The sequence below is a fragment of the Morchella importuna genome, assembly GCF_003444635.1.
Source record: "Morchella importuna strain M04M26 chromosome Unknown Morimp01GS001, whole genome shotgun sequence".
NCBI classification, from domain to species: domain Eukaryota; kingdom Fungi; phylum Ascomycota; class Pezizomycetes; order Pezizales; family Morchellaceae; genus Morchella; species Morchella importuna.
Window position 1 is genome coordinate 1,707,770 of NW_025763398.1, and position 23,970 is coordinate 1,731,739.

The window sequence follows — 23,970 nt, forward strand, 5'->3', positions numbered from 1 at the left end:
GCCTGAGCCGGGTGAATTCATGAAAATTTGGGGATAGCACAATGAGTACATGTACTTATGGAGGTTAGATTAAAAACACGCCAAAGACGTTAAGCAAACATAATATGTAAGAACGAAAAAAAAAGGGGGGGGGGGGATATCTGAGACAAAGAAATTACAAGACAATACAATTTTTTAATAACACAAGGTCCATCCCTCCAGGATAACGCCACCCTAAATCTATAGTGTTTGATACGATAGCGATAAATTTTGATATCATAACAAACGCTTCCCATTCTCGTCACAAAACAGGTCACCAGCATCAAAACTGAACCCCGCTGTCTGGGAGGTAGGGCATAAGGAAGTGGCTTGTCGGTAACGTAGAGCGTCTAGCTCTAGCTTGTCCCATTGCATTGACCTACCCCACCAGTCTACCAGTGCTATCGTGTTGTAAATTGGTAAAGCTTGGGTCGGAAGGTCTCTCATAACATTGTTTTTGTCCATCAGGGTCTTTTCGGATCCATGTTTTGTTCGGGTGTAAGATGGTGTTTCATTGTGGACTATAGCAAGCGCTTCTTTGGGGAATGAAGGGTAAAGCATCACGTATCCCCGGGAACGTATGAGGTTTATAAATGAGGTGGACCAGGAATCTGTAATCTCTTTTGACATTGTAAGACGAGTTAAACTTGTTTGGTTCGTGAAAGCTGCTCCCATAGTCGGAAATAGGAGACTTTGAGAAAAGTATGAGTGAAATTCAATCCAATGTTGTGGGAAATAGAGTGCTGCGCGGCTACTTGGTGCTGTGTAGAGAAACGGGGATGGCTCCCCGGAGGGGGCGGTGAATGGTTTTGTTCCATTTATAAACGACGGCGGCTCTTCGAGAGAGATTCCGAATAAAGATGCTGTTCGCAATTTCTGGTAAAGGGAATATTTATATTCAAGTGTTGTCCACAGAATGTAATGGAAGTACCATTTCGAGAGTTCAACGTTTGCGTCAAGTACTAGAAGGAAAGTATCATCATTGCTGGGGTAGAAGGATTCCATGAACCGCCTTGCGGTATCTTCGGCGGATGAAGCCGGGTTGATGGGCCTTCGAATAAAAGTGCGAGTACGTGATGGAAATGAGTAACCCGAAAGGAATGATTTGGTGAAGCCATGGAAGGGAGAAGACGGGTCGAGAATAACTGTAAGGCTCTTCGGATGGTGCCCAAAAGGATAGGCAGCGGCTTGAAGGGATTTTAGAAGACGCTCTAGGTTTCCAGAATGCTTATCGGCGTGTATCACAATCTCGAAAGATGGCTTTTTTAACGCTGGGGGATTTAGCAACGAATCAGCTTATTTCTCCTTTGGAGCTACGGCAGATAAATATCACAATTAGAAAAGGGTTCGGGGAAATCAAATACCCGCGAGAGAACCACTATCAAGTCTTGTAATCCATCTTAATTCATCGATTGTGTTGCTCGGAAGCTCTAGCACCTGCATTTGTAGCTGTCCAGCTGTCTTACGTGCCATGTCCATGAACCATTCCTCCTCATGTTCCACAGAAAAAAAGATAGCTTGAGGATGTATAAATTCATGCAAATGCCTTAGCCCAAACCTCATCGCCAGCTTCATTCGGCTCTTTGTCATCAAGCTAACCATTTCTGCCCGTGCATCGTGAAATGCGACGTTACAGCCTCCCAATTCAGTAGAAATTCCGTTGAGCTGTTTGAACACCTCAATGTCGATATCATCCCTTCCCAAAAGCGCAAAGTGCACGTTGTTTCTTTTGAAATTTGCCATTTCGCAGGCAACCACGGCGAGTTTACTCGCAGCTTCCAAACTCTCCGCTGCAAAGAGAACATTCCGGTTTTGAAATCTTGACCCGCCCACAGCTCTGGGAGCGGTGTCGTAGAGATTTAAAAAGTTAATGGGAATAATTTCCTTGGGCCTATAAAGTCCTGCTGGGTTCGGTATGTGTGTCCATGTGGTGACTGAATTCAAAATGAGGTAAAGCAGACATATTATCAATGCATAGCAGAGATATGTCGCTCGACGGCTGCGACGGGGGAGACGAAAACCCAAACCGGCACGTCGTTTCCATGGATGCTCATGAAGGTCTTTGCGGTCTAAAGGGGGAGGAGCCATCTATTCAGCATCAACACAAACTGAGACTCGAGAATAAAAGCTGTGGGTGTATTGCAGGTGCGGGGGTAGTGGTAGTAAAGAGCTGTAACAATCACAATTAGATTGAGAGCAAGGATGATGATGTGAACGATGTACCTAATTGCTCGAAAATATTAAGCGAGCGACTCTTTTACTGTGGATAAAGCTGTATGCCCCTCTGCAGAGCTCTGTGATGGACGCATTGGTGGGTGGTGGTGCCCATGGCAATTCTTACTAAGACGTGGGGCCAAGCGACGCGAGAGGTTACGCCGCTACCTCCCGCGAAACTATCATCATCTCTCCCACCTTACACTTTATCCTAGCACCACAACCTCTACTCCACTCTCCATCAACTCATTCATCAACCATCCATCCATTTTCATCATCTTCGTGTATCCCATCCGTCCTATATCAAATTATCTACTCCCCAGCATCATGGTCAAGGAGGACGATAAGTCGACAAAGCTCGACAAGGGCAAGGGAAAGGCCGTTGACACCCCGGATAAGAAGGATGGCGACCCCTCCAAACAGAATACCGGCAAATCTTCAACCGGTGCAAAGAAAGACAAGAAAGATGAACCACAAGAAGGTATTATTACACTCGGGAAAGCGGGGTTATAATTTGATGAAGCTGATGATGGTACAGAGGAACTATCTGAGGAGGACCAGCAGCTGAAGTCAGAGCTCGAAATGCTCGTGGAGCGGTTAATGGTTATTACTCTTTTTCTATCAAGTATGAAGAATGCGATTCCTGATTATGTTCTGATCTAGGAACCAAATACCGAACTTTACAAGCCTTCCTTGGAAGCCGTCAAAAACTTCATCCGAACATCGACCTCTTCAATGACGGCCGTTCCCAAGCCCCTAAAATTTCTACGATCTCACTACCCATCAATGACAGAGCTTTATGAAAAATGGCCCGCTGGAGATGATAAGGTTAGCTTTTTTCTTGAAATTCGGTTTCGGAGCTCATGACTAATTCTAGAAGGTTGCGCTTGCCGATGTTCTTTCAGTACTAGGAATGACCTACTCCGACGAAGATACCTTGGACTCTCTTAAATATAGGCTGCTTGCTCCTACCGAAGACTTGGGTTCGTGGGGTCACGAGTATGTTCGGCATTTGGCCCTCGAGATTGGGGCGGAATATGCGTCTCGCTCGGAGAAGGAGGCAGATACAAAAGATCTCACTGATCTTGCGCTGTCCCTTGTACCTTTCTTCCTCAAACATAACGCAGAGGCAGATGCAGTGGATCTGTTATTGGAGCTGGAAATTATTGAGGAGCTACCACCTTTCCTAGATGAGAATACCTACCAAAGAGTAGGGTTGTACATGGTTAGGTATGACAAAAACAAGTTATTTGCGATAGGGGGGTTCGTGGCTAACCTTGGTCTTTTTTTTTTCTTTTCCTTTTTAGCATGGTTCCACTTCTATCCCCGCCCGACGATAAAACTACCCTCGAAACCGCGCACAGCATTTACCGAAAGTTCAATAAGTTGGCGCAAGCCATCACACTTGCTATACGCCTTAATGATTTGGACCTGATCCAAGAGGATTTTGACGCGACAGACGACCAAGTCCTTAAGAAACAGCTTGCTTTCCTTGTTTCTCGACAGCAAATTTGGCTTGACACTCCCGATGAAGATATTGGCGAGTGTCTAAATAATACCAACTTGTCAAAGTATTTCGCCGCTCTCGGCAAGGAATTGAACATTCTCGACCCCAAGACTCCCGAAGACATATATAAATCACACTTAGAAAGCTCTCGCGGTGGACCTGGTGTAACTGTGGATTCGGCGAAGCAGAATCTAGCAAACAGTTTTGTTAACTCTTTTGTCAACGCTGGGTTTGGGACTGACAAATTGATGCTGGTAGAGGATGAAAGTAATAGCTGGGTTTTTAAGAACAAGGATCTTGGTATGTTGAGTGCTACAGCTAGTATTGGAATGCTGCACCAATGGAACGTAGAACTTGGATTGGGTGTTGTTGATAAGTACACGTACGCCAACGAGGATTATATCAAGGCCGGAGCAGCTCTCGCTATTGGTATCCTTAATTCCGGCGTCCGAACTGAGGCCGACTCGGCAATGGCCCTGCTTGCTGATGAATCCTACCTTGACAGCAAGAGCCCCCACATAAGAGTAAGCGCGATCATGGGTCTTGGACTAGCGTACGCAGGATCGCAACGTATTGAACTCCTGGACCTCCTTCTACCCATTGTTAGCGACACGTCGCTATCGATGCATATCTCGGCTATGGCGGCTTTGTCTCTTGGGTTGATATTTGTTGGTTCGAGCAATGGTGATATAACTAGCACAATCTTGCAAACCCTCATGGAAAGAGACGACTCTCAATTGAAGGATAAATGGGGACGCTTCCTTGCACTTGGTTTGGCCCTTCTTTTCATTGGCCGACAAGAGGATGCAGATGCCACTCTGGAGACCTTGAAGGCCGTCGAGCACCCAATTGCCAAGCACACCGGTGTCTTGGTAGATGCATGTGCTTACGCGGGGACCGGAAATGTGCTCAAATTCCAGAGTATGCTGCACCTTTGCAACGAGCACATTGATTCATCAGAAGACGAAAAGAAAGATGATGATCTTTTCCAGTCATATGCCGTAATTGGGCTGGCTCTTATCGCCATGGGAGAGGATATTGGCGCTGAGATGGCTCTGCGACAATTCGGGCATTTAATGCATTATGGCGATGGTGTGATTCGCAAGACTGTACCTTTGGCTATGGGTCTCCTAAGCGCATCAAACCCTCAAATAAAGGTCTACGATACATTATCTAGGTATTCTCACGACAACGATATTGATGTGGCGATAAACGCGATATTTGCCATGGGATTGGTTGGCGCAGGAACAAACAACGCCCGCCTGGCCCAGCTGTTGAGACAGCTTGCGAGCTATTACCACCGAGACCCCAACTCTTTGTTTATGGTCAGGATAGCCCAAGGATTGCTGCACATGGGCAAGGGAACGTTGAGTGTCAACCCGTTCCATACCGACCGCAGTGTCTTGAGCAGAGTGGCTACAGCTGGGCTGGTTACAGTGCTCGTTAGTTTGGTTGATGCTAAGAGTTGTAAGTAACATGACCCCCATGTCATGTGACTTTTACTAATATCTATCTCTAATAGTTGTTCTTGACTCCGCACATTACCTGCTATACTTCCTTGTAACGGCCATGCACCCTCGCTTCCTCATCACCTTGGACGAGAACCTCGAGCCTCTTCCTGTGAATGTCCGGGTTGGGCAGGCTGTAGATGTTGTCGGGCAGGCTGGAAGGCCAAAGACTATCACGGGATGGCAGACACAAAATACCCCTGTTCTGCTAGCCTACGGTGAGAGGGCAGAGCTGGAAGACGACGAGTACATTTCTCTCAGTAACACCCTTGAAGGGCTTGTGATTCTGAAAAAAGTAAGACCGTCTCGCCCCCCCCCCCCCCCCTTCCTTCTTAATGTAAAGTGAATCAAAATATGCTAACTACCCTCGTTTTTTTCCCTTTCAGAATCCTAACTGGCAAGGAAGAGACTAAGAAAAAATTGTTCCTTGGGGGTTTGGCATTAAGTAGCTTCTGTTGATATATCTTTCCGAACAGAGTGTTATTCTTTCGAAAAAAAAAAGATTCCTTCGTATAGACGAGAACACGAACACTATTTATGGTGTATTTGTAGATATAAATTATGTGAATGATGCTTTTTCCTTTGCCCGGCGCTTTATCTTGATGGCCCACGATTGTTACGGTGTAGCTTCCGAGTGATATTCTGTGATGCAGAGAAAGCTCCCATAACTCCAATTGTCAGGCCAATATATCTCGTACCCATCCCGCACTTAGCAGCAAGATGCCCACCATGGAAGCATGAAAGCAGAGGGATTGAGGACGAGTATAGTATGTAGAATTGACTTTGTGATGCCGCCAAATTACTGCAAACACGGCCATCACATACATGTAGTACTCACCGTCACCAGGTGAGCGAGTGTACCAACCAAACTGGCCATTTCCCTCCGCCAGCCAGCGCTGCAATATAAGAAACTACAAAGCAACTACTTCTGTGTTGATATCCCTATCCCTCTTTCTGCTAAAATTCCCCCTACAGATATATACTGTATCAAGCTACCCATCATTATGGGAGCCAATAAAGCCCTGTATCCTTCTAGTTCTCCCAGTTTAATTACTAATATAAAGCTCTCCCATCTCTACGTACGTATCTTACAAAAAAAAAAAAAAAAAAGCACAGCTAAAAACTCCAAAGCAAAGCAGGAATAGAAGAAGGAAAAAGCCGCCCATTACAACAATCTATCCCTCTCATGCAATTAATGCATTAAACAAAAAAAAAATAAACCTATCCCTCTCTACTCCATCCTGCGATTCAGAATCTCCTGCACATCCACCCCTCCCCCCAACTCCCCCATCAACCTGCCCCTAACCCTCTTCCCCACCTCCTCCCTCCTCCTCGCCTCCTTCACCCCCTCCTTCTTCTTCTTCACCCCCGCCCCTGCCCCCGTCCCCGCCACACCTTTCCGCTTCTTGACCCCCACCCCAAGCTTATCATCCTTCGGCACGGTCTTGAGCGGATACCGCATCCCCTCGCCCTCCCTCCCCAGCCCCACGCGCGCGTCAGGGTCCCACCCGGACTCCATCAGCACCTTGAGACCCTTGCTGGAGCGGTCATACGGGTGCGGCGGGTGTGCGTGCGGGAGGGCCGCCAGGTGCGCGGTCGACGTGGCGTGCGTGGCGGCGTCGGCGTCGGTGATTGGAAGGGCGCAGTCGGGGCATGTTTTGGGGGGCGCCGCGGGGCGCGGGGTGGAGAGGCCTATGAGGGAGAGGTAGAGGGAGGAGACCTCGGCGCCGGTTTTGGCGGTGGTGGGAGCGGTGGTGGGGGGGAGGGAGGTGGAGAGGGAGGTGTCGGTGGCGGGGACGAACTTGACGTGGCGTTTGCGCTGAAGGCCTGCGCCGAAGGGTTTTTGCAGGCGCCAGTCGGGGGTTTCGGAGTCTGGGGAGGGGGAGCGGGAGCGGGAGCGCGGGCGGTGGGGGCGCTGTTTGAAGGGGACGAAGGTGGTTTGCATTGTGAGCGAGCGTGGGGTTGGACCTTGGAGCTGTGGGTGAGCTTGGGTGAGGTGAGGTGAGGTGCGCCTGGGTTGCTGTATTGACTGACTAACGGTACGCCCGGCGCTGAGGCTCAAATCCCGTGATGTCGTGGATAACAGGGGTTTGGATCATGATAGGGAGATAGCTATTGGCCAATCATAAGGCCGCGCAGTGAACCAGTATCTCTAGGTGGGTATGTAGGGCTTGAACCGGTATGTAGTGAAACGACCTGTACTCTAGGTACTGGGCGTAGTACCTAGATCATTGATTAACTTCTGCTGTTAAGCCACTAATTGGGCGTAGTAATGCCTACAGCTTCAGTTAGCTACATAGCTGCCCATTAGCTACACACATGATCCATCCAGCACTATATGATTATGCGGTCTTTGCATAAATAATGAATTAACCTGCACCACGCCGGGTACTTGGTAATTATATAACACGGCCGGAAAATACTTCCCTAATCCAAAAGGCTATCCGAGGGGTCTTTTATCTGCTGCCTATATATATAGAGTAAAAAAAAAAAAAAAAAAAAGGCATTCACAGGCCCTAGGGTTCTGCAGTTGTGTTTATAATCGTTTCTCCTCGGGCGTTAGAGTAGGGGGGTGTTGATATCGAACTATATGCAGCTTGGTTGTGATATCGATCAGCTGTCTCCTCTACACCTGCGCCGAGTGATGCGGTGTGAACAATACTGATTACGCCTGGAGGAGAGAGAGAGGGATATCTTAGCGGGCTGTGGGGTAATAATGATAGATTAGGCACCGTAGCTAATCGGCACGACTACCGCAGCCCAGCAGCAAGTCCTCCCGGATAGGTTTATCTCGGTGAGGGAAACGCAAGGACATTTGATACACGCGCCTAGCTGGAGATATCGATATCGAAGCGACAACACAAGGCTTTTCCCAAGCGACAGGGTAAATAACGTCCCCCAATCCCCCAATTACAGAACAGACTCAGTAATAATAATAACAATAGCCACCTCACGCACGCACGTCAAGACCGTTTTTAGTTTTTTCACATGTGATGGATGATGATGACGCGAGCGTCCCTGTCAGCCCCCAGAACCGGGTCAACCTCCCTCCGCCCAGCCCAGCCCAGCCCAGCGAGTGACACTTCGTGACGCACCTCACTCACCTCACTCACCTCACTCCTCACTCACCTACTCACCTCACTCACCTACTCACCTCACTCACCTACTCACCTCACTCACCGCGCCGTATAATCCTAACCCCGACCCGGCCCTTCTTCTTCTCCCTCTTCTTCTTGTCCCACCACCGGCGCTCCGAGGGCCGAACGTCGACTATTAATTACCCTGGTTTATTTGTTTTTCGGCAGTAACAAGAGGGTCAAAAAGATAGACACGCGCAAACAGACGGCAACACAGTCGATCCATTCCACGGAAATAGAATAGGTCGGTCTGCATAGCAATTGATAATCGCAACAGCCCGTATCCTAATCGTCCGGCGCCGACGCCGTACATATACACTCACTCAAGCCAATAACAGAGTTAGGTTATGGACGACGCCAAGGGCAAATTACTGCAAACAGGACCATCAGACAGGATACCATCCGCCGTCAGTACATAGGTGAGCGACTGTACCCCCCAGTGTTTGTTTGTTTGTTTGTCTGTTTGTTGCCAAGACATGTCAAGAAGGAGGGTTGGGTCTCTCACTTTTTTTTTTTTTGCTTTGCCTTGCTTTACATAAGGCACCCCAGTCTAGAAGTGCAATGCTCGCAGAGATCCATCTCGATTCCCTACATGGGCCCCGAGGCGATGGGACCAATCGCTACAAAATACTTGTTTTGATATGTGTTTGTGAGAGATATCACATATCTGATCAGTATCTGTCACTTCTCACCTACTTTTCTATGAATGAGCACGCAATTTCAAATGTTTTTTTTTTCATTCAATGGTGGAGGTGGAGGTGGAGAGTAAAGCGAGTAAAAACATGAGCATTTGGTCAAGTAGCAATAAACGAATTCCCCACCGCGATGAATATATAGAGGACCTGCCGTTGCCGCACAGGTTATCACTCGTTCAGCGTTCCGTATCATGTTTTGCAGATAGCTTTAAGTATTTGCCCGCCTTCCCCCGTAACGAATATGGAGAAAAAACAAGAAAGTCATGAAATCATAAGCCAAGCCCCGAGAAAGAAAGAAAAGAAAACCCTTCGCAAAACAAAACCCAATCTATATACCACAAATTTTTGGTTGTGAAATGACGCCCAACCCCCAAACAGAACAAGAAACAAAAACATCCCAAACCTACCAATATGCCACAGATCAATATATGCCGCCTATAACAAAATAGAGGCTTCAAAAAAAAAAATAACACAAAAGCTAACCCAACAATAAACAAGGTGAAAAGAAGCCATCGTGAACACCCCGTTCACACACAAAAAAAAAACTCGGAGCCGGCAACACCCAGATCGGGACGGGAGCAAGCTAGCAGCCAACATCTCAAGCGGCCTTTGCAGGCTCCCCCCAAAACCTCCCCATCCAGTCGCGGTCCTCCTCCTCATCCTCCATCTTATCCCCCGCAATGAACGCCAGCACCCTACTAACCTTCTCATTCAGCAGATAAGCGCCATTGTTGCCGTGCTCCTTGACGCCGACGGCCGTCCAGCCCGCCTGCTTCGCTCGCCACTCGCGCTCCTCCTTGCGCTGCAGCGCGCGGTCGACCCGCACCGGCACGGCGAGCGTCACACGCACGAGCTGCATGGTGAGCCGCACGCGCCCGATAACGTCAAAGTACCCGAGCGAGAGCAGCTTCTTCTGCACGCGGTGGATCCGCCCAAGCTCGATGGAGATCAGGAGGGCGTAGGTGCGGGTCGTGAGGATCAGCTCGCGGATGCGGCCAAATGCACGCTCAATGGCAACTGTCACAACACCGCAACGTTAGATTCGCAATTCGCCCGCCGTTTTGATAAGACATGCGTCTGTATATGTGTGTGTGTGTGTGTGTGTGGGAGGAGGTGAAACAGGGCGGTAAGGGAAAGGGGGAACGAATGGAGGAAAAAGTAACTAACCAATAACCTCCTCGTTCACAAGGCTTGGATACTGCTTGTTCAGCGCCTCCAGCAGCTTTCTCACCAGGCCGAAATCACCACTGAGGAACTCGTTCAGGATGCTGACCACGGCACCCTTGAACGTCTGGTCGCCCGAGATGAATGACGTCTCGCCGGGGTAGAACTCGCGGTGCTCGCCATTCCAGCTCTTTGATTCGCGGTCGTAGTGGGCCCGCAGGCTGGGCTTGCGCAGGATCTCATATGCATGCGAGAGCCGTTGGAAGGCCTCCGTGCTGTTGGGATGCGCGGGCAGCTTGTCCGGGTGCACAATCTTGCTGCGGTCGAGGTAGTGCCGGCGGAGCTCTGATTCGGTGGCTCGGCTGGTGACTCCCAGGACTTTGTAGAGGGAGGGCTCGGTGAGGATTTCTAAATAGTTGTTGAGTTAGTGGGGGGATTTTTTTTGTAAGGGGTGGGTTTTGGGGACGATGTCATCGTATATTTAGGAGAGACATGAGGGAGGAGAGGGATTGTATTCTACCATTGATAAGAAAGGCCTTTCGTGCAAGACCACTGCGGGACCGGACCTCCGGTTCCATTAAGGATGGTGAATATATAGATTCGGACAATGAGATGTCTAGGTCCACGAGAGAAAGGAGGTTTTATATATGATGTTATATCAACGTCACTATGGGTGTGTGTGTGTGTCCTTGTTGCAAAAAAAAAAAGGATTACCGGGCAACAACGACCAGGCAGTAATATAATACGGGGTACAGCGAGTGTGGGGATTATTATTAAGAGGCAGAAGGGGGGGATGTGAAGGGTTGTTGGAGTTTGTTGCTGCTGCTGCTGCTACTGCTGCAAACAAGGTCCCCGGACTGATGTTTGAATGGGCAGCGAGAACGTCGTTGTGAGGAGGGGATGGGTGTGCGTGTCGGTGGGGGGCAAGGATCGAGGGAGAATCGGATAATCGCACCCACAGAAACGACGGTAGTTGGTGATGGACGGTGGAAATTGGTCTGGTTTATCTGAATTGAAGGAGGAGGAGGAGCTTTGATTTCATTATATCAGAAATCGCAAGCACTGAAAGTTATGTACGTAGTAGCAGCAGTAGTAGTAGTAGGAGTAGATATGGGAAACAGCCCACCACCACCATGGCCACCTCCATCACCTACCTACTCAACCTCCAACTACATCGTCATACCCCCTCCTTCTTTCCTCCGAGCAGCAACTCTTCCGCTGGGATAATAATTCCTTCCCAATTCAATTCCACCCTATTCCTTCTTCGTATCCGACGCTCGAATCCACGTTTGCTGTCTGAATTGTCTACCCGACTGTTCCTTATCCTATGGCCTTTCTCCTATCCTATCACATCCCATCCTCCATCCCTTCTTTCCTCCTGGCTGACCGGAATATTCGTTTGACTGACACGTGAAAATACCCAGTCAAATAACCTCACCCTCCCCCTTCAGCCTAGCCCTGAAAAAGCCTAATCATGCACGCTTCTAGCCTGGCGTCGAACATCCCTTGGAAAAGCATGTGCTTCGAGCTAGGATTGTGGGGAGAAGGGAAGCGGGTTCCCGATGCACTGGAAACCCACCGTTCCTTTGTTCCTTTTTTTGTTTTTGTGTGTATTTTTTGTTTTTTCATGATTCTGATACGAAGCGAAGCGACAGACAGACAGAATTTGTGGAGCAACAGCTTTCTTGATTCTTGGTAACGAGGCTGTCTGTCTGCTCGGGGTCAAGTTCCATCGAATTGATAGGACGTGCTGGAATTGATTACCTACAACACATTGGGAAAAAAAAGTATGGAGACTACCCTCAAGTTACGTAGTCTACAACACTCATGCTGTAATATTCCCCCTGTCAACCCGCCCACTTGATTTACACGTGTGCATCAATGCTCTATCTCCAGCACGCACGCATATATGTAGGGTGGTGGTTAAGGTACTCTACTCTACTCGAGACCCCGTCCGTTCTGGTAGAGTAGAGGTTATATCGGAGTCATACATGTAGGATGTAGGCAGGCCTACTACTCTACATGCCCTACTCGTACACAGGTACATGCAAAGATAATGAAACCGACCAAAATGATTGCGATGAGCAACGAATCACCGCCGCACGCTTGGAACTTGCCGTTTGATAAAAACACCCACCGCTCCGTCATGTGCTCTGCAGCATGAGCAGCACTGGCCAAGGCAGAAGGTTAGACCCGGAATATCTTCGGTAATCCGTGGAAATCCCCCGAGGCTGGTGGTGGTGGGGTGTTTGGATGAAGATGCTGCCTGGCAGTTGCTGCTGCTGCTGTCGCTGTTACTGGAGTGAGGGGTGATAGTTGTTCCCTTCCGCAAGGGTCTGCCCCCAAGTTGTTCCGGTAGTTCCGAACCGGTTTGTTGGCCGAGATATGGATGGATATGATAGTGCCTTGAGCACCCGGTACTCAACAACCGTCCGCACCCCTCCCCCCCGAGCCCCTTTCCCCCACTGCATGTGCCGATATTGGAAGATGGGGCTCTGGGTCATGTATATGCACTCGGTTTCCTGCCGGGGTCATCTCATTGATATGATTACCTTTTTAAGGCATTACTTCGTTTATAAACTTCCATGCCATTTAAATTATGCTGGCACCGAAAATAGCGGTAGGGTATTTCCGCCATTATCCGCTGTAGTAATTATAGTATTAATATCGAGGTTTTTTTGTGGTGTTCCATGTTCCAATCCGAGTGATAGATCATGAAGCAATATAGCTTTTCATTAATAGTTTCGTCGATGTAGAGAAACTCATACGATAACAGCCCATCTTTTTTATATAAATTGCTATTAATAACCCAGATATATTGGTTTTAATGCGTAGCATGCGCTGGGGGTTGGTGGCTTTTTATGCCCGGTACCGATCGAGGCTGACATGATGGGGGAGTTAGATTCCCTTGCTGCTGATTAATATCGAAGACAGTATTTGGAGGTGTCTAGCTATATGTAGATTACCCTGAGGACTATTTATCTCCTTAAAGTGCCTGTTTAGAGATGAGATGAGAAGGGTGGTACGAATCTCATCGATCTTTTATCTGAAGTCGTTCTCTGCGAGAGGTTTGACTTGTGCAAGCAGTGGGTGTGTGATAGAATTCATCGTTAGCTTTTAATTTTTGTGTGGGGTTCCAAGAGCTTTGTAAGTAATAGTATTACATGTATTCCCTTGATATCTTTCTTCCAGTAAAAAACGCTTTTTTTTTGGGGGGGGGGGGGTGTGACTTCTGCATACAAGCTTTAGGGTACCTGCATGTATGCACGGATTTTAAATTTTGCATCCAGATAGGACACCTAAATCTAATGTAAATTATAGCACAATCATTAATAGTCCCTGATAGTCCTAGCTTTAAATGCTGTATCGTGATCATGATGTCTTAAACAGTATTTTGAGATTGAATTCCGTCCATCGAGTTCCCGAGGTGTGTGTGTGGGCGTGTGTCTCAATTCAAAGTATACATGCTATAGGTTCGCCATTTTATATATAGACCAATAGAAATATGGCACAAATCATGCAATGTTATAGAGAATACTGCCGTGGTATCGTTGGTTGGTGTTTGTGGTGAATAATGAAAACTGGTCGGAACTGGCCACTTACATGTTGTATAACTGGTACGTACTCCAACCCTAACATACATACATAGATCAATTTTGGGAGTTTTATTGGCAGAGATAGGAATCTCTGGGACGGGAGATATTCGATGTCAACTATTATAGGGTTTAATGCGTTCAGTTTGGAAATAGTAACTTTTCACTCTGCTTCTGATATGAGTGATAATGGGTGACGGAAGGTTGTAGATGCCACGTATTCAGAATTAGTCTCATTCCCAAACTTTAGGCGCGGCTTGTACAATTGTCTATACAGGTAGAGGTACATGTATGTAGATAATTGCAAGGCGTGAATTTTCAAACAAATCTCCTGTTTTGAGTCTGATTCGAGTTTCGAATTAATGCGAGTGTTTGTTTTAACAAATTGGGCATAACCATGCTGTAAACAACTCACCCAGTGCCAGACGAGAGTCACCACCGTAAACTGAAACTCGAATTGACAATAGGCATAAAAGAGCAGAGCCTTAAACTTGAATCTGGTTCCTGAAATCGATCTCCTAGATCCCCCCGTCGATCTCTTTGAACATCAATTGACGTCGAAACAAACATGCGGCACCGCCAACCAGATACGGCAAGATACCCTTCTTAGCTTCGGGCCTGAATTCAGAGGCAGTTTCTCGAAGGTTGCCTTAAACGGCGGGATGCTGGGACGTCATGCGCACGCCAAGATTTCGCGATAAACCTAACGCGCGGGCTATCACTATCGCGCGTGTGAACCTAGACTCATGTAGGTACAACTAACTGCCTTCTCACATTAAAAATGCTATCAATTCAGACGTCCTCAAAGCCAGCGAAATGCAACATATTGCCGTGCCAGATCAAATATACAGGTCCTACGGACGCCACAGAGAAACATTGGGTTGTGACTGAGGGATCTGGGGAAGATGGTAGTATATTATTCTTAGAGAGGCCTCCTATGTCTATGTCCCCTGTGCACTGCTGATTTCTTATTGTTTGTATAGAGCCAAAATCGGCATCTTTCCGAGGGAGGAAGTTGGCTGGGAAATCTCTTCCGGTGCCTGAAGGCTACAAGGGTATTACCGATACCTTTCGAACTACAAAGATACATGTATGTACCCACTGACATTTCATGAACAGGCCACATTCTCGAAGCTACAGAGGAGAAGTTACAGTCCGAAGACCAGAGTTCAACACCACCAATCTCTGAAGAAGAATTGGACGTGAATATCTTCAAGGGGTTGTGTACATTCGACGAGATTACAATTTGGGGTCACGATGCTATTCCTGACGAAAGTAGCGATAGTGTTGTCAGAGGAATCGACGAATGGATCGAATTTGCGAATAAGGTGAGCATCTTGTAGCTTTAAATCATAAGCGAGGTACTGATAGCAAGAAGATTCATAGCTTCGAGGAGGACGACGTAGCGGAAAAGGCAACATAATTTGCTTGCTTTTTCTTTTCTAGCGAGGGGAACATATCAGTATGGTGCACGTATGATGGATTCATCACATTTGCAACCAACATAGATCACCAGGCTCGTCGATATTGAATTTGCTGGAGAGGAAAGCTTTCTCAGTAGATCAGAAGGACAGTCAGGACATGTCAGTGTAGGTGTTACTGAGATGAATTATTTGTGGCCTTTAAAATTGGAGTTGCGGGGTATGGTAATTTTTAAGCGACGGCGTTCTGTACGTTCTGTTTGCAATGTTTTGCGGTGGTGTTTTCTTTATGTGATTCAAATAATTGAATGCCGAGATACCATGCCTGCGTGCCTTGTTGTGCGTGAGCGCACACTCACTCGGCTCTGCCAAGATATAATTACTCGAAGTGACGGAGAGAACTCGCCCTTCCTTTCTTCCTTCGTAAAACCTTCGCCACTTCCCGCAACTACCATTGTTTTGCTTTTGATTCCCAAGCGACATCACTTCTTCAGAAACCCCACTCGCATGGCCGATTCGCAACTACTGTGAGTGTGTCATTAGATTGACTCGACTCCGAGTACCTGTACCGTATCATGAGTCTCTTCTTGAGAGTCATGAGCAGATAGTCCAGTATGAGAGCGAGCGAGCGACCGTCGGCACGTGATACGAGTCTCTCAACTGATTGGACTGATATGCTGTTGGCTGCAGCAAAACAAAGGCTGGGACCCGTACCAACCACCACCACAACACCACTGATTCTGATTTCGGGGTTTTCGGTTGTTTTTAGATGGCTGGGAACGCAAGGAGGAAGAGCACAAACATTCCCAGTCTTTGTCGAAAACAGAGTTCTGTTGCTGATCCGCTTCACACGGCATCGTTGGTCTTCCTCCTTGCGTTCCCAACCATCTAAAACCAAGCGAACCCCGAAATGAGAATTCCAATTTTTTTTTAGCCGTGTCATCATTACTGACTTTAGGACAACCAGCAAAACAAGAGCCGCAACCAGCATTTTGCCGCAGATTTTTGCTGTAAGTTGGCATTTGCTTACAAGCCATTTTGCCAGTTGACATTTTTGTTCAAATTGCTAGTTACATCGCCGCAAGGGTCGGTGAAGCTGCAAGCGGCGATCCTTGGAAGAGTTGGGGGTTCACAACACAAGCAGTTGCTGAAAATAGGATAAGCGGCGTTGTCCCGTGTCAGCTGTGGAGCCAAGAAGTGGGCGTTTGATTGCGGTTTCAAGGAGCCCCGTCAGATTTGCAGCGCCTCTCTCTCTCCTCTTTTCTCCCGACTCGAGTCCCGCTTTCCCTTGATTTTTTCTGTTTCCTTGCCTCCCCACTTCTCCTCCCAGTCGCAACTTACAAGTGCCTTTTAGAGGCCGTTTGTTTTTCAGAGTGCCCTCATTTCTTCCTTTCTCTTACACTCTCTCGTGTATTTTTTTTTAATCCTCTCTCGTTCGTACGAGAGGATTAGAAGACTGACCGGACCAAGTTATTTTTCTTACTGACTCATTATTAACAAGCAAAGCATATGGTGGACAGCAGACAGTTGGGGCACTAATAATATCAGGGTGGACAGGCCGACACGGAATGGGTGGACGAGACTGACAACGGAGCAACAGCAGCAGGTGAAGCGAAATTTTTTTTTTCCGCCGGTGTGTCCTTGGGTTGGGTTGGGGGCAAATTCTAAGGGGGGCGAATGAAGGGGACAAAGCGACGCGTCAACGGCACACGGAGAAAGAAAGGGGCGGGGCGGCGAAAAAAAACAGGGAGGCTCCTCCCAGTTGAACAGGGGGGTCACTCGCGACAATCACAATCACAACCATCAACCAACAAGAAATCACAGCGACCGTCAACATTATTCTATGGAGGCTCTTTTACCTTCCAGCTTGGGCTGGAAGCTTCTGTTAGTGATGTGTGTCTGGATGTGTGGGCAGAACCAGAGAGGGTGAGGGTGAGAGTGAGATAAATTACGAGATGAGAGCGGGGGTATCTAACGGGGTTAATTATTTTTATTAACACCTACGTACTTTTTTTCCTTTTATCTTTTCTGCATCGCCGTCTAGATGGGGCTGTACAGTGCCAGTGTATTTTAGATTCCTTTTGTTGGTTGAAAGCAAAAAAAGTTGCTTCGGACCGGCTGTTTTAGGTGGTGGATAATCGTTGTTGTTGCAGCCTGGTTGTGAAAAGTCTGCGACTCACCTCCCTTCATGCGCCGAAAGGGGAGGGCTGGAGGCGTTTAGCGTGTGTGAGTCACATCTGCGGCACAAGGCTAAGACTTGGCGGTGTAGTATATAAGCTGGCCCGCATCCCGCTCACCCTTCTCTTTAAAAACCTCTGGCCTCACCCACGCGCAGAACCAACCCCCGTTTGTTCATCCCCCAAACTCCGTCTTATCAAACTGATCAGCGTTCGAATCGCTGTTCCCTCACTCCATCTATCCTAGATCAACTTTGTCCCCCTCTTAGTCATCGAGACAGGAAGATTACCGAGGCCTTATCAGTTTGTGTGTGTTGCGTTGTTGTGTTAATTCGCCACCATCGCCTCAACCCAAATCCCCCAAACCTTTAAATCCACCTGAACATCCACCCCGCCATCGCCACAACGCCAGCCAGTTCATCTAATCTACCCAGGTGAATCGACTATCATAGAATCTACATCAAGAGTAGCCACTCCTTTTAATTTAAAAAACACTACATTGCCATAAAGGGGAAACATTCGGTTGTTCTTCTCCTCGCACACACCCACAATCCCTACCAAAATCTCGGGGAAATAACATTCTCCAAGACACCATCAACCACCAACCCTCATAAGAATCACCACATTACTACCATCACCATGTCTCGCATCATCTCTCACCCTCAGAATGCCCTTCAAGCAAAGGACTTCACCAGCGCTACTTCTTTGTCGTTCCCCGGCGGGGCCGGTGACCTCACTCCCCCATCTTCGGATGTCGAGAGCCAGAAGCAGCAAGGTGATAACCACGAAGGCGATGACAACACTTCTGGCCCTGTCGCTACTCCCGCGACTCCGGCTGCCACTCCTAATGGTACACCGTCAGTTAGCGGGATTGTTCCTACACTGCAGTGAGTATTTCCCATTTTGGTTTTTATATATCAAAACAAAAATTAAACTGGCATGCATAAAGAAACATCGTCGCAACCGTCAATCTAGATTGCCGATTGGATCTCAAGACGATTGCGTTGCATGCTAGGAACGCAGAGTACAATCCTAAGGTACTACTAACCTACTTGCTCTGACCCCTGGTCTGTGTTTTAGCACTTACTTATGCTGTGGCTACTTTAGCGTTTTGCTGCTGTGATTATGCGTATCCGCGAACCTAAGACCACGGCGTTGATCTTCGCCTCGGGCAAGATGGTTGTCACTGGTGCGAAGTCTGAAGATGATTCCAAGCTTGCGTCCCGCAAGTACGCACGTATCATCCAGAAGCTTGGTTTCAATGCCAAGTTCACCGATTTCAAGATTCAAAACATCGTTGGATCTTGCGACATCAAATTCCCCATTCGTCTTGAAGGTCTTGCCTCCCGCCATCACCACTTTAGCTCCTACGAGCCTGAGTTGTTCCCGGGATTGATCTACAGAATGATCAAGCCAAAGATCGTTCTCTTGATCTTTGTCAGTGGCAAGATTGTCTTGACGGGCGCGAAGGTCCGTGAAGAGATTTACATCGCCTTTGAGTCCATATACCCTGTGTTGAACGGTAAGATCCATCTTGGTACATGTGTTTACATGTTCTTTACTGATGATCTATATACAGACTTCCGTAAAGTCTGAACGCTATGGGTACTCGACAATCTTAACCATGTGTATTATTAATTTTTTCTTCATGACGGCACGAAAACATTAACAAAAGTAAATCGGAGGAGCTGATTGAAAATGAATAGGGAAGCGGTTTTATTTCCTTTTTTTGTTACCGGCGAAAGAAATAGTTGGGAGGCTCTTTCACCGTTGCTATTATAACTTGCATCGTGTGGTGTTTTGTTTGGGCTTGTTTTATTCTTATTCTTTCTTTACTATGGGTATGGGTCTTTTTCTTTACTGGAGTATCGCAAACTAGAGCCCTGGTCTTGTGTGTTCTTTTTGAGATTTCCTTTTTTTTTCCCCCGAATCTTTTTTTTTAACCTCTTTACACTTCTTTATTTGTTTTACCACGCATTGTTGGGGCGAGATACGGTGGGGAATACTGGGGGATTTTTTCGATCACGGTGCATGGAAACATGCAACCGTTGACTAGTGGGGACGAGAGAGAATGATCAGAACTGCCAGATCGTTACACGATGGCCGAGAGCCGTCGTCAGAGAACGCTGGGAGGTTAATGACTTCCTCGGAAGAGGAGAGAAGAGGAGGGTCTACAGGCTATGTCTAGCTGTCGAGTATTTTTTCCATCGACGGCTCTCCAGAATTTGCAACCTTAAGATGCCTTCGCTGCTTCGTAATAAAGATTTGCGTTGGGTCTGAAACTGAAACTATTTGTTTGTACTGTATCATCTTTCCACTGAAAATACTGAAATCTCCATAATACTGTGATGTGCTTTGTGGTATCTGTGACTTGTAAGCGTGATATGCAAACAAACAACAGGCAAACCATGGAATGGGGGAGAAATGTTTGGATAACTGATTCTCGCCGGGGATAGAAAGGGTATCAATATTCATCTCAACTGAGTCTGAGTGATAGAATGTGATCGGCGTTCTGGCTGAATTACTCCCTCTGTGACTTGCGGGGAACGTCGGTACCTCGGTATCCCATAGCAGTGGTCCTCCAAGCACTGGTAACTTACCGAGCTGCTGGTCTTGCATTTGGAGGGGGTCGACGTCAGTCAGCCCGTCAGTCCGTCAGACTCAGTCGGCCTAATATCAGTTCTATATCTGTCTATCAAATCAGTTATCAGTCTATCGATCTATCAATCGTCATTCAGTCAGCTCAGTTCAGTTCAGTTCAGTTATACGTACATTACATAGCCCTATATAGCTACCTCTCTCATATCTCCTGCGGTGTCTGTTTCCGTTAGCACATCAATAATATTACCTCTCCCAGCTCAGTCCAGTTCAGTTCAAAGGTTCGGCGCCCTAGCTCAGTCGAGTCGGAGGGAGAAGCAGAAGTTTGGTGCAGGATAGGAAGGAAGGAAGCAAGGAAAAGAGTTCCATCGGACTGAATACTGTGTCGCGTTGAGCCGCGCCCCAGAAACCTCCCCGTGGCCACTTCCCACCAAACCCAACCCTTCCCGCCCCTCCCACCCCGCGCGCCCTTTCCCTTTTCTCCCCCTCCGATGCCACCAGCGCCAACAAAGCCGGACCCCACTACTCCAACGCCATACCTTTCCATCCAGCTCCATCTCCACAGTGCGCCCCACCTCTCCATCGAGTTCATCATCATCGTTGCGCACCGTCGCCTACGATTGTCTGCGCATCCCCTGTTTCTGCTATTGCTGTTGTTGAGTGCAACGAGACGACTAAGGGCTACCCTGACGAGGACTAGTGGCGCGTTGAGGTTGTCGAGATGGTGAGTTTGTTTCTGGCTACAAGGGAAGAGGGAGGATGTATGGGGAGATTGGGAGATGGGATGAAGGAGGGGCTGACGGATTTGTGAGACAGAATTCATTATTTAATTCTGCGCTGAAGCAGACGGCGTCGGTGAAGAAGGACCTAGCAAGCTTCGCAGAGTCTCCGGTCAGTTCATCCCCGGCACTACAAGGTATGCTTTTCTGCCCCTCCCCCTCCTTTCGTTTCTCTCTCGCCCGATCCCTTTCAGCTGAAACAGAAAAAAACCAACCAACCATACAGGCCAGATATCCGCGTCCCTAGCCTCGCTCGCGCGCACAATCGATGACTACGACTCCATGGCACGCCGGGAGATTGTCCCGGCCAAACAGGAAAAGGCGTTTCAGCGCGTCAAGAACTTCCGCAAAGAGATGAGCGAATTCAGGCAGCAGTTTGACCAGCTAAAGAGCGATCGGGCCGAGAAGGAGCATACAGTTGCCCGTGGAGAGCTGCTGGGTCGGCGCGGGCATAGCTCGGCGACTCCGGAGAATCCATATGCGAATACCCATACGAGGAATCACTCGGCATCGTTGCAGCACTCACCATTTGCACCTGCTCCCGGAAGTGGGCTGGGCATGGGAAGTGGCAGTATGCAGAGGGAGGATCATGTGTTCAGAGAGAGGGATTTTATGAGTAGGACCAATGACCAACTTGATGATTATCTGGATAGAGGCAGGGCCGTATTGGCAGATCTGGGAGAGCAGAGAGCGATGCTCAAAAACACCCAGAGGAAGCTGTACAGTGTGGCCAACACCCTGGGGGTGTCGAGGGATACGATTCGCATGATCGAGAGAAGGGCCTCACAGGACAAGTGGATATTTTACGGAGGAGTTATCGTCTTCTTCGTATTTTGCTACTTGGTGCTGAGGTGGCTACGTTGATGATGAGGGGAATATATTAGTAGGGCTACGTGCATCAAGACGGTTATGGATTTCTTTGCTGTGTTATTTGGGCATTCATTTCCTTTCTGTTTGTTTTTCTATCTTTTCACATTGTTCTTGTTTCTGTACTGGGCGTTTTCGTTTCTATCATTATATGCAGTGCGTAATAGTTTTTTTCCCTTCATATTTTACTGTGTTGGCGTCAGGACAAAAAAAAAAGAGAGAGAGAAAGAGAAGCAACACTGGCTCCCTGGAGTGGCTGAGGGCTGGCCGAGAGTTGCGTAATGAAAGGACGGAATGGATGTCCGTCATACAAACCGGGAACCTAGTATGTAGCTGTGTGATGCGATGCTGTGAATATGTAGCAGGTGTGGTAATGGTTGGTGATGATGTATGTAATGGTGATGTGACTACGATGATGAGTGCAGAATAGACAGGAATAGTAGACCGTGCAGCAAGTCGATTCCCATTCACTGATATTAGAGAGAGAGCTTTTTGCGACTGGGAGTAGCAGCGAGTCGAGCAGCAGATGGCAGATGTGCAGGATGTCGATATATCGTATCTATCGCTGTATCACCTCGATCCACTCGCGATCCCCAAGAAAAACTGCTGCGGACACCGACGTCAACAAAAAGACAAGACACCCTCAAACCTCTCACCACATGCCCTCCACGCTCCACCCGCCTCCATTCACAACCTCCGCATCCTCTCCGCACCTGCCCAGCGAGGTCACCCGCAGAAAACAGAATGCTATCGCAGACGAGGACCCAAATAACAACTCTGACGACGACGACATAGCCTCCATATCGTCCAGTTCCTCGACCGCATCCCTACCAACAAATTGGAGCTGGGGCCCAGGCGCAGGAAGCTCTTTTGCGCCGCCGTTTTATAACCGGCCACCTACTGTATATATGCCCTCTCGTTATCGCCAGTTAAGGGGGCAGGAAAGTGCTGACAGTGCGGTACTAGCCACTCCCGCCCTCGCCTTCCCTTACATCGCTCCTCCGCCCGCCGTTCACACCCTCTCGACCTACCACGCCCGACAGCTCCGACTCCGAAGCCGTTGCTACCTCCTCGCGGATCGCGCAGTCCACTCCTCGCGCCTCCCCAAAGGTCCCCACCTACGAATACTATGGCTTTGTGCTCTACCTCGTCTCCTCGCTCGCCTTCCTCATCTACATCATCTGGTCATACTCCCCCGCGGCGCTTCTCCATGCCGTTGGCATCCACTACTACCCGTCGCGGTGGTGGTCGCTAGCCATACCGAGCTTTCTTGTAATGCTGGTGGTGTATATATTTGTTGCGCTCGCAACATACAATATGGAGTACCTCACGCGCGGACTGGACAATATCGAGAGCGTAGTTGACGACGCGGCCAATATTGCAGCGGTAGACTTTACGCCGAGAGTCGCGACCCCCGTCGTCATTGTGCCAGCAGTGGGCGAGGAGGATGCCGGTAACAGTAGCAGTGGCCAGAGGAGGGTGGTGTATGAGGCGAAAATGTCGGCCAAGAGGTCTGGCAGGGGCAGGGCGGAGAGCTGTTCAGAGAAGTGGAAGGGCACAGGCGTATTACCAGGGACCGACGCAGACTGGAAGAGCTTGTGGGGTAGGGGAACTGATGCAGTGATGGATGTGCCCGTAGGAGGGGTGTGTGAGGTGCTGTATGGAGATGCGAGAGAAAGAGAGGACTGGGAGGTGGGCGTCGGGGACGAAGAGCTGTACGCGCTGGTTAATGCCAGTAGTGATGGGGATTGGTAGTAGACGTATTTGGCTTCTCTGGGGCGTTCGGGGCGAATAAAATTATATAGAAGTAATATAGCTAGTAATGATCAAAATTCCTCAACATATATGCGTACTCGTCCAAAATATCATTGGCCTGCCTTGGCATGGACACCATCGAGACACTACTTGGGCCATACCTAATGTACGGCTAGGACTAAGCGGTTGGGCCCTTTGCTTTGGGTCTTGTCACTAGAGGAAACATAGCTGAGGGTAGAGCCCGTCAGTTGGAGCTTGACCATACGCAAGTGGGTCACCTGAATAATATTATTCGGGTGGCCTAAAGCAACTGAAAGTGGTCGCAGGGTGTGTTAAGACGATTAAGAGAGCCCCGTAGCCATACTGTTCCGCCCGGGACTCATATGAGCGTAATCTATGCCACCACACCAGGTATGTTTACTCCCATCTAGTGCTCCATTCAAACCAGAATAAGCATTAAACAAACGATGCTCCCGGGACAGGTCATTGCGCATACCTCTAGTATCTACTACAGATATTTCTAGGTGAAGCCTAGCC

The 23,970-nt window shown here is 48.4% G+C and overlaps 9 protein-coding genes across 9 annotated transcripts; 5 read left to right on the plus strand and 4 right to left on the minus strand.

The window, feature by feature from the left end:
- Window positions 1-255: 255 nt before the first annotated feature.
- Window positions 256-2,501, minus strand: LAJ45_00413 (uncharacterized protein; the record flags this gene model as incomplete). The annotated part of the gene is made up of 5 exons (XM_046110014.1): window positions 256-1,289; window positions 1,383-2,017; window positions 2,128-2,188; window positions 2,242-2,272; window positions 2,457-2,501. The coding sequence occupies 5 exons, from the start codon at window positions 2,499-2,501 to the stop codon at window positions 256-258; spliced, it is 1,806 nt and encodes a 601-aa protein (XP_045976707.1).
- Window positions 2,502-2,559: 58 nt separating this feature from the next.
- LAJ45_00414 (uncharacterized protein) lies at window positions 2,560-5,660 on the plus strand (the record flags this gene model as incomplete). The annotated part of the gene is made up of 7 exons (XM_046110015.1): window positions 2,560-2,713; window positions 2,771-2,835; window positions 2,896-3,060; window positions 3,113-3,462; window positions 3,540-5,206; window positions 5,262-5,542; window positions 5,634-5,660. The coding sequence occupies 7 exons, from the start codon at window positions 2,560-2,562 to the stop codon at window positions 5,658-5,660; spliced, it is 2,709 nt and encodes a 902-aa protein (XP_045976708.1).
- An 818-nt stretch (window positions 5,661-6,478) lies between these two features.
- LAJ45_00415 (uncharacterized protein) lies at window positions 6,479-7,192 on the minus strand (the record flags this gene model as incomplete). Its single annotated transcript, XM_046110016.1, has 1 exon — window positions 6,479-7,192. The coding sequence occupies one exon, from the start codon at window positions 7,190-7,192 to the stop codon at window positions 6,479-6,481; it is 714 nt and encodes a 237-aa protein (XP_045976709.1).
- Window positions 7,193-9,677: 2,485 nt separating this feature from the next.
- LAJ45_00416 (uncharacterized protein) lies at window positions 9,678-10,821 on the minus strand (the record flags this gene model as incomplete). The annotated part of the gene is made up of 3 exons (XM_046110017.1): window positions 9,678-10,096; window positions 10,247-10,651; window positions 10,764-10,821. 3 exons carry the CDS (start codon window positions 10,819-10,821, stop codon window positions 9,678-9,680), a joined length of 882 nt encoding a protein of 293 aa, XP_045976710.1.
- A 3,796-nt stretch (window positions 10,822-14,617) lies between these two features.
- On the plus strand, window positions 14,618-15,259 carry LAJ45_00417 (uncharacterized protein; the record flags this gene model as incomplete). The annotated part of the gene is made up of 4 exons (XM_046110018.1): window positions 14,618-14,744; window positions 14,820-14,891; window positions 14,956-15,164; window positions 15,215-15,259. 4 exons carry the CDS (start codon window positions 14,618-14,620, stop codon window positions 15,257-15,259), a joined length of 453 nt encoding a protein of 150 aa, XP_045976711.1.
- Window positions 15,260-18,073: 2,814 nt separating this feature from the next.
- Window positions 18,074-19,030, plus strand: LAJ45_00418 (uncharacterized protein; the record flags this gene model as incomplete). The annotated part of the gene is made up of 4 exons (XM_046110019.1): window positions 18,074-18,321; window positions 18,384-18,471; window positions 18,542-18,956; window positions 19,014-19,030. The coding sequence occupies 4 exons, from the start codon at window positions 18,074-18,076 to the stop codon at window positions 19,028-19,030; spliced, it is 768 nt and encodes a 255-aa protein (XP_045976712.1).
- A 1,086-nt stretch (window positions 19,031-20,116) lies between these two features.
- LAJ45_00419 (uncharacterized protein) lies at window positions 20,117-20,630 on the minus strand (the record flags this gene model as incomplete). Its single annotated transcript, XM_046110020.1, has 3 exons — window positions 20,117-20,126; window positions 20,207-20,217; window positions 20,283-20,630. 3 exons carry the CDS (start codon window positions 20,628-20,630, stop codon window positions 20,117-20,119), a joined length of 369 nt encoding a protein of 122 aa, XP_045976713.1.
- Window positions 20,631-20,753: 123 nt separating this feature from the next.
- Window positions 20,754-21,675, plus strand: LAJ45_00420 (uncharacterized protein; the record flags this gene model as incomplete). Its single annotated transcript, XM_046110021.1, has 3 exons — window positions 20,754-20,756; window positions 20,849-20,948; window positions 21,038-21,675. The coding sequence occupies 3 exons, from the start codon at window positions 20,754-20,756 to the stop codon at window positions 21,673-21,675; spliced, it is 741 nt and encodes a 246-aa protein (XP_045976714.1).
- A 662-nt stretch (window positions 21,676-22,337) lies between these two features.
- On the plus strand, window positions 22,338-23,433 carry LAJ45_00421 (uncharacterized protein; the record flags this gene model as incomplete). Its single annotated transcript, XM_046110022.1, has 2 exons — window positions 22,338-22,580; window positions 22,645-23,433. 2 exons carry the CDS (start codon window positions 22,338-22,340, stop codon window positions 23,431-23,433), a joined length of 1,032 nt encoding a protein of 343 aa, XP_045976715.1.
- Between the last annotated feature and the right edge of the window lie 537 nt (window positions 23,434-23,970).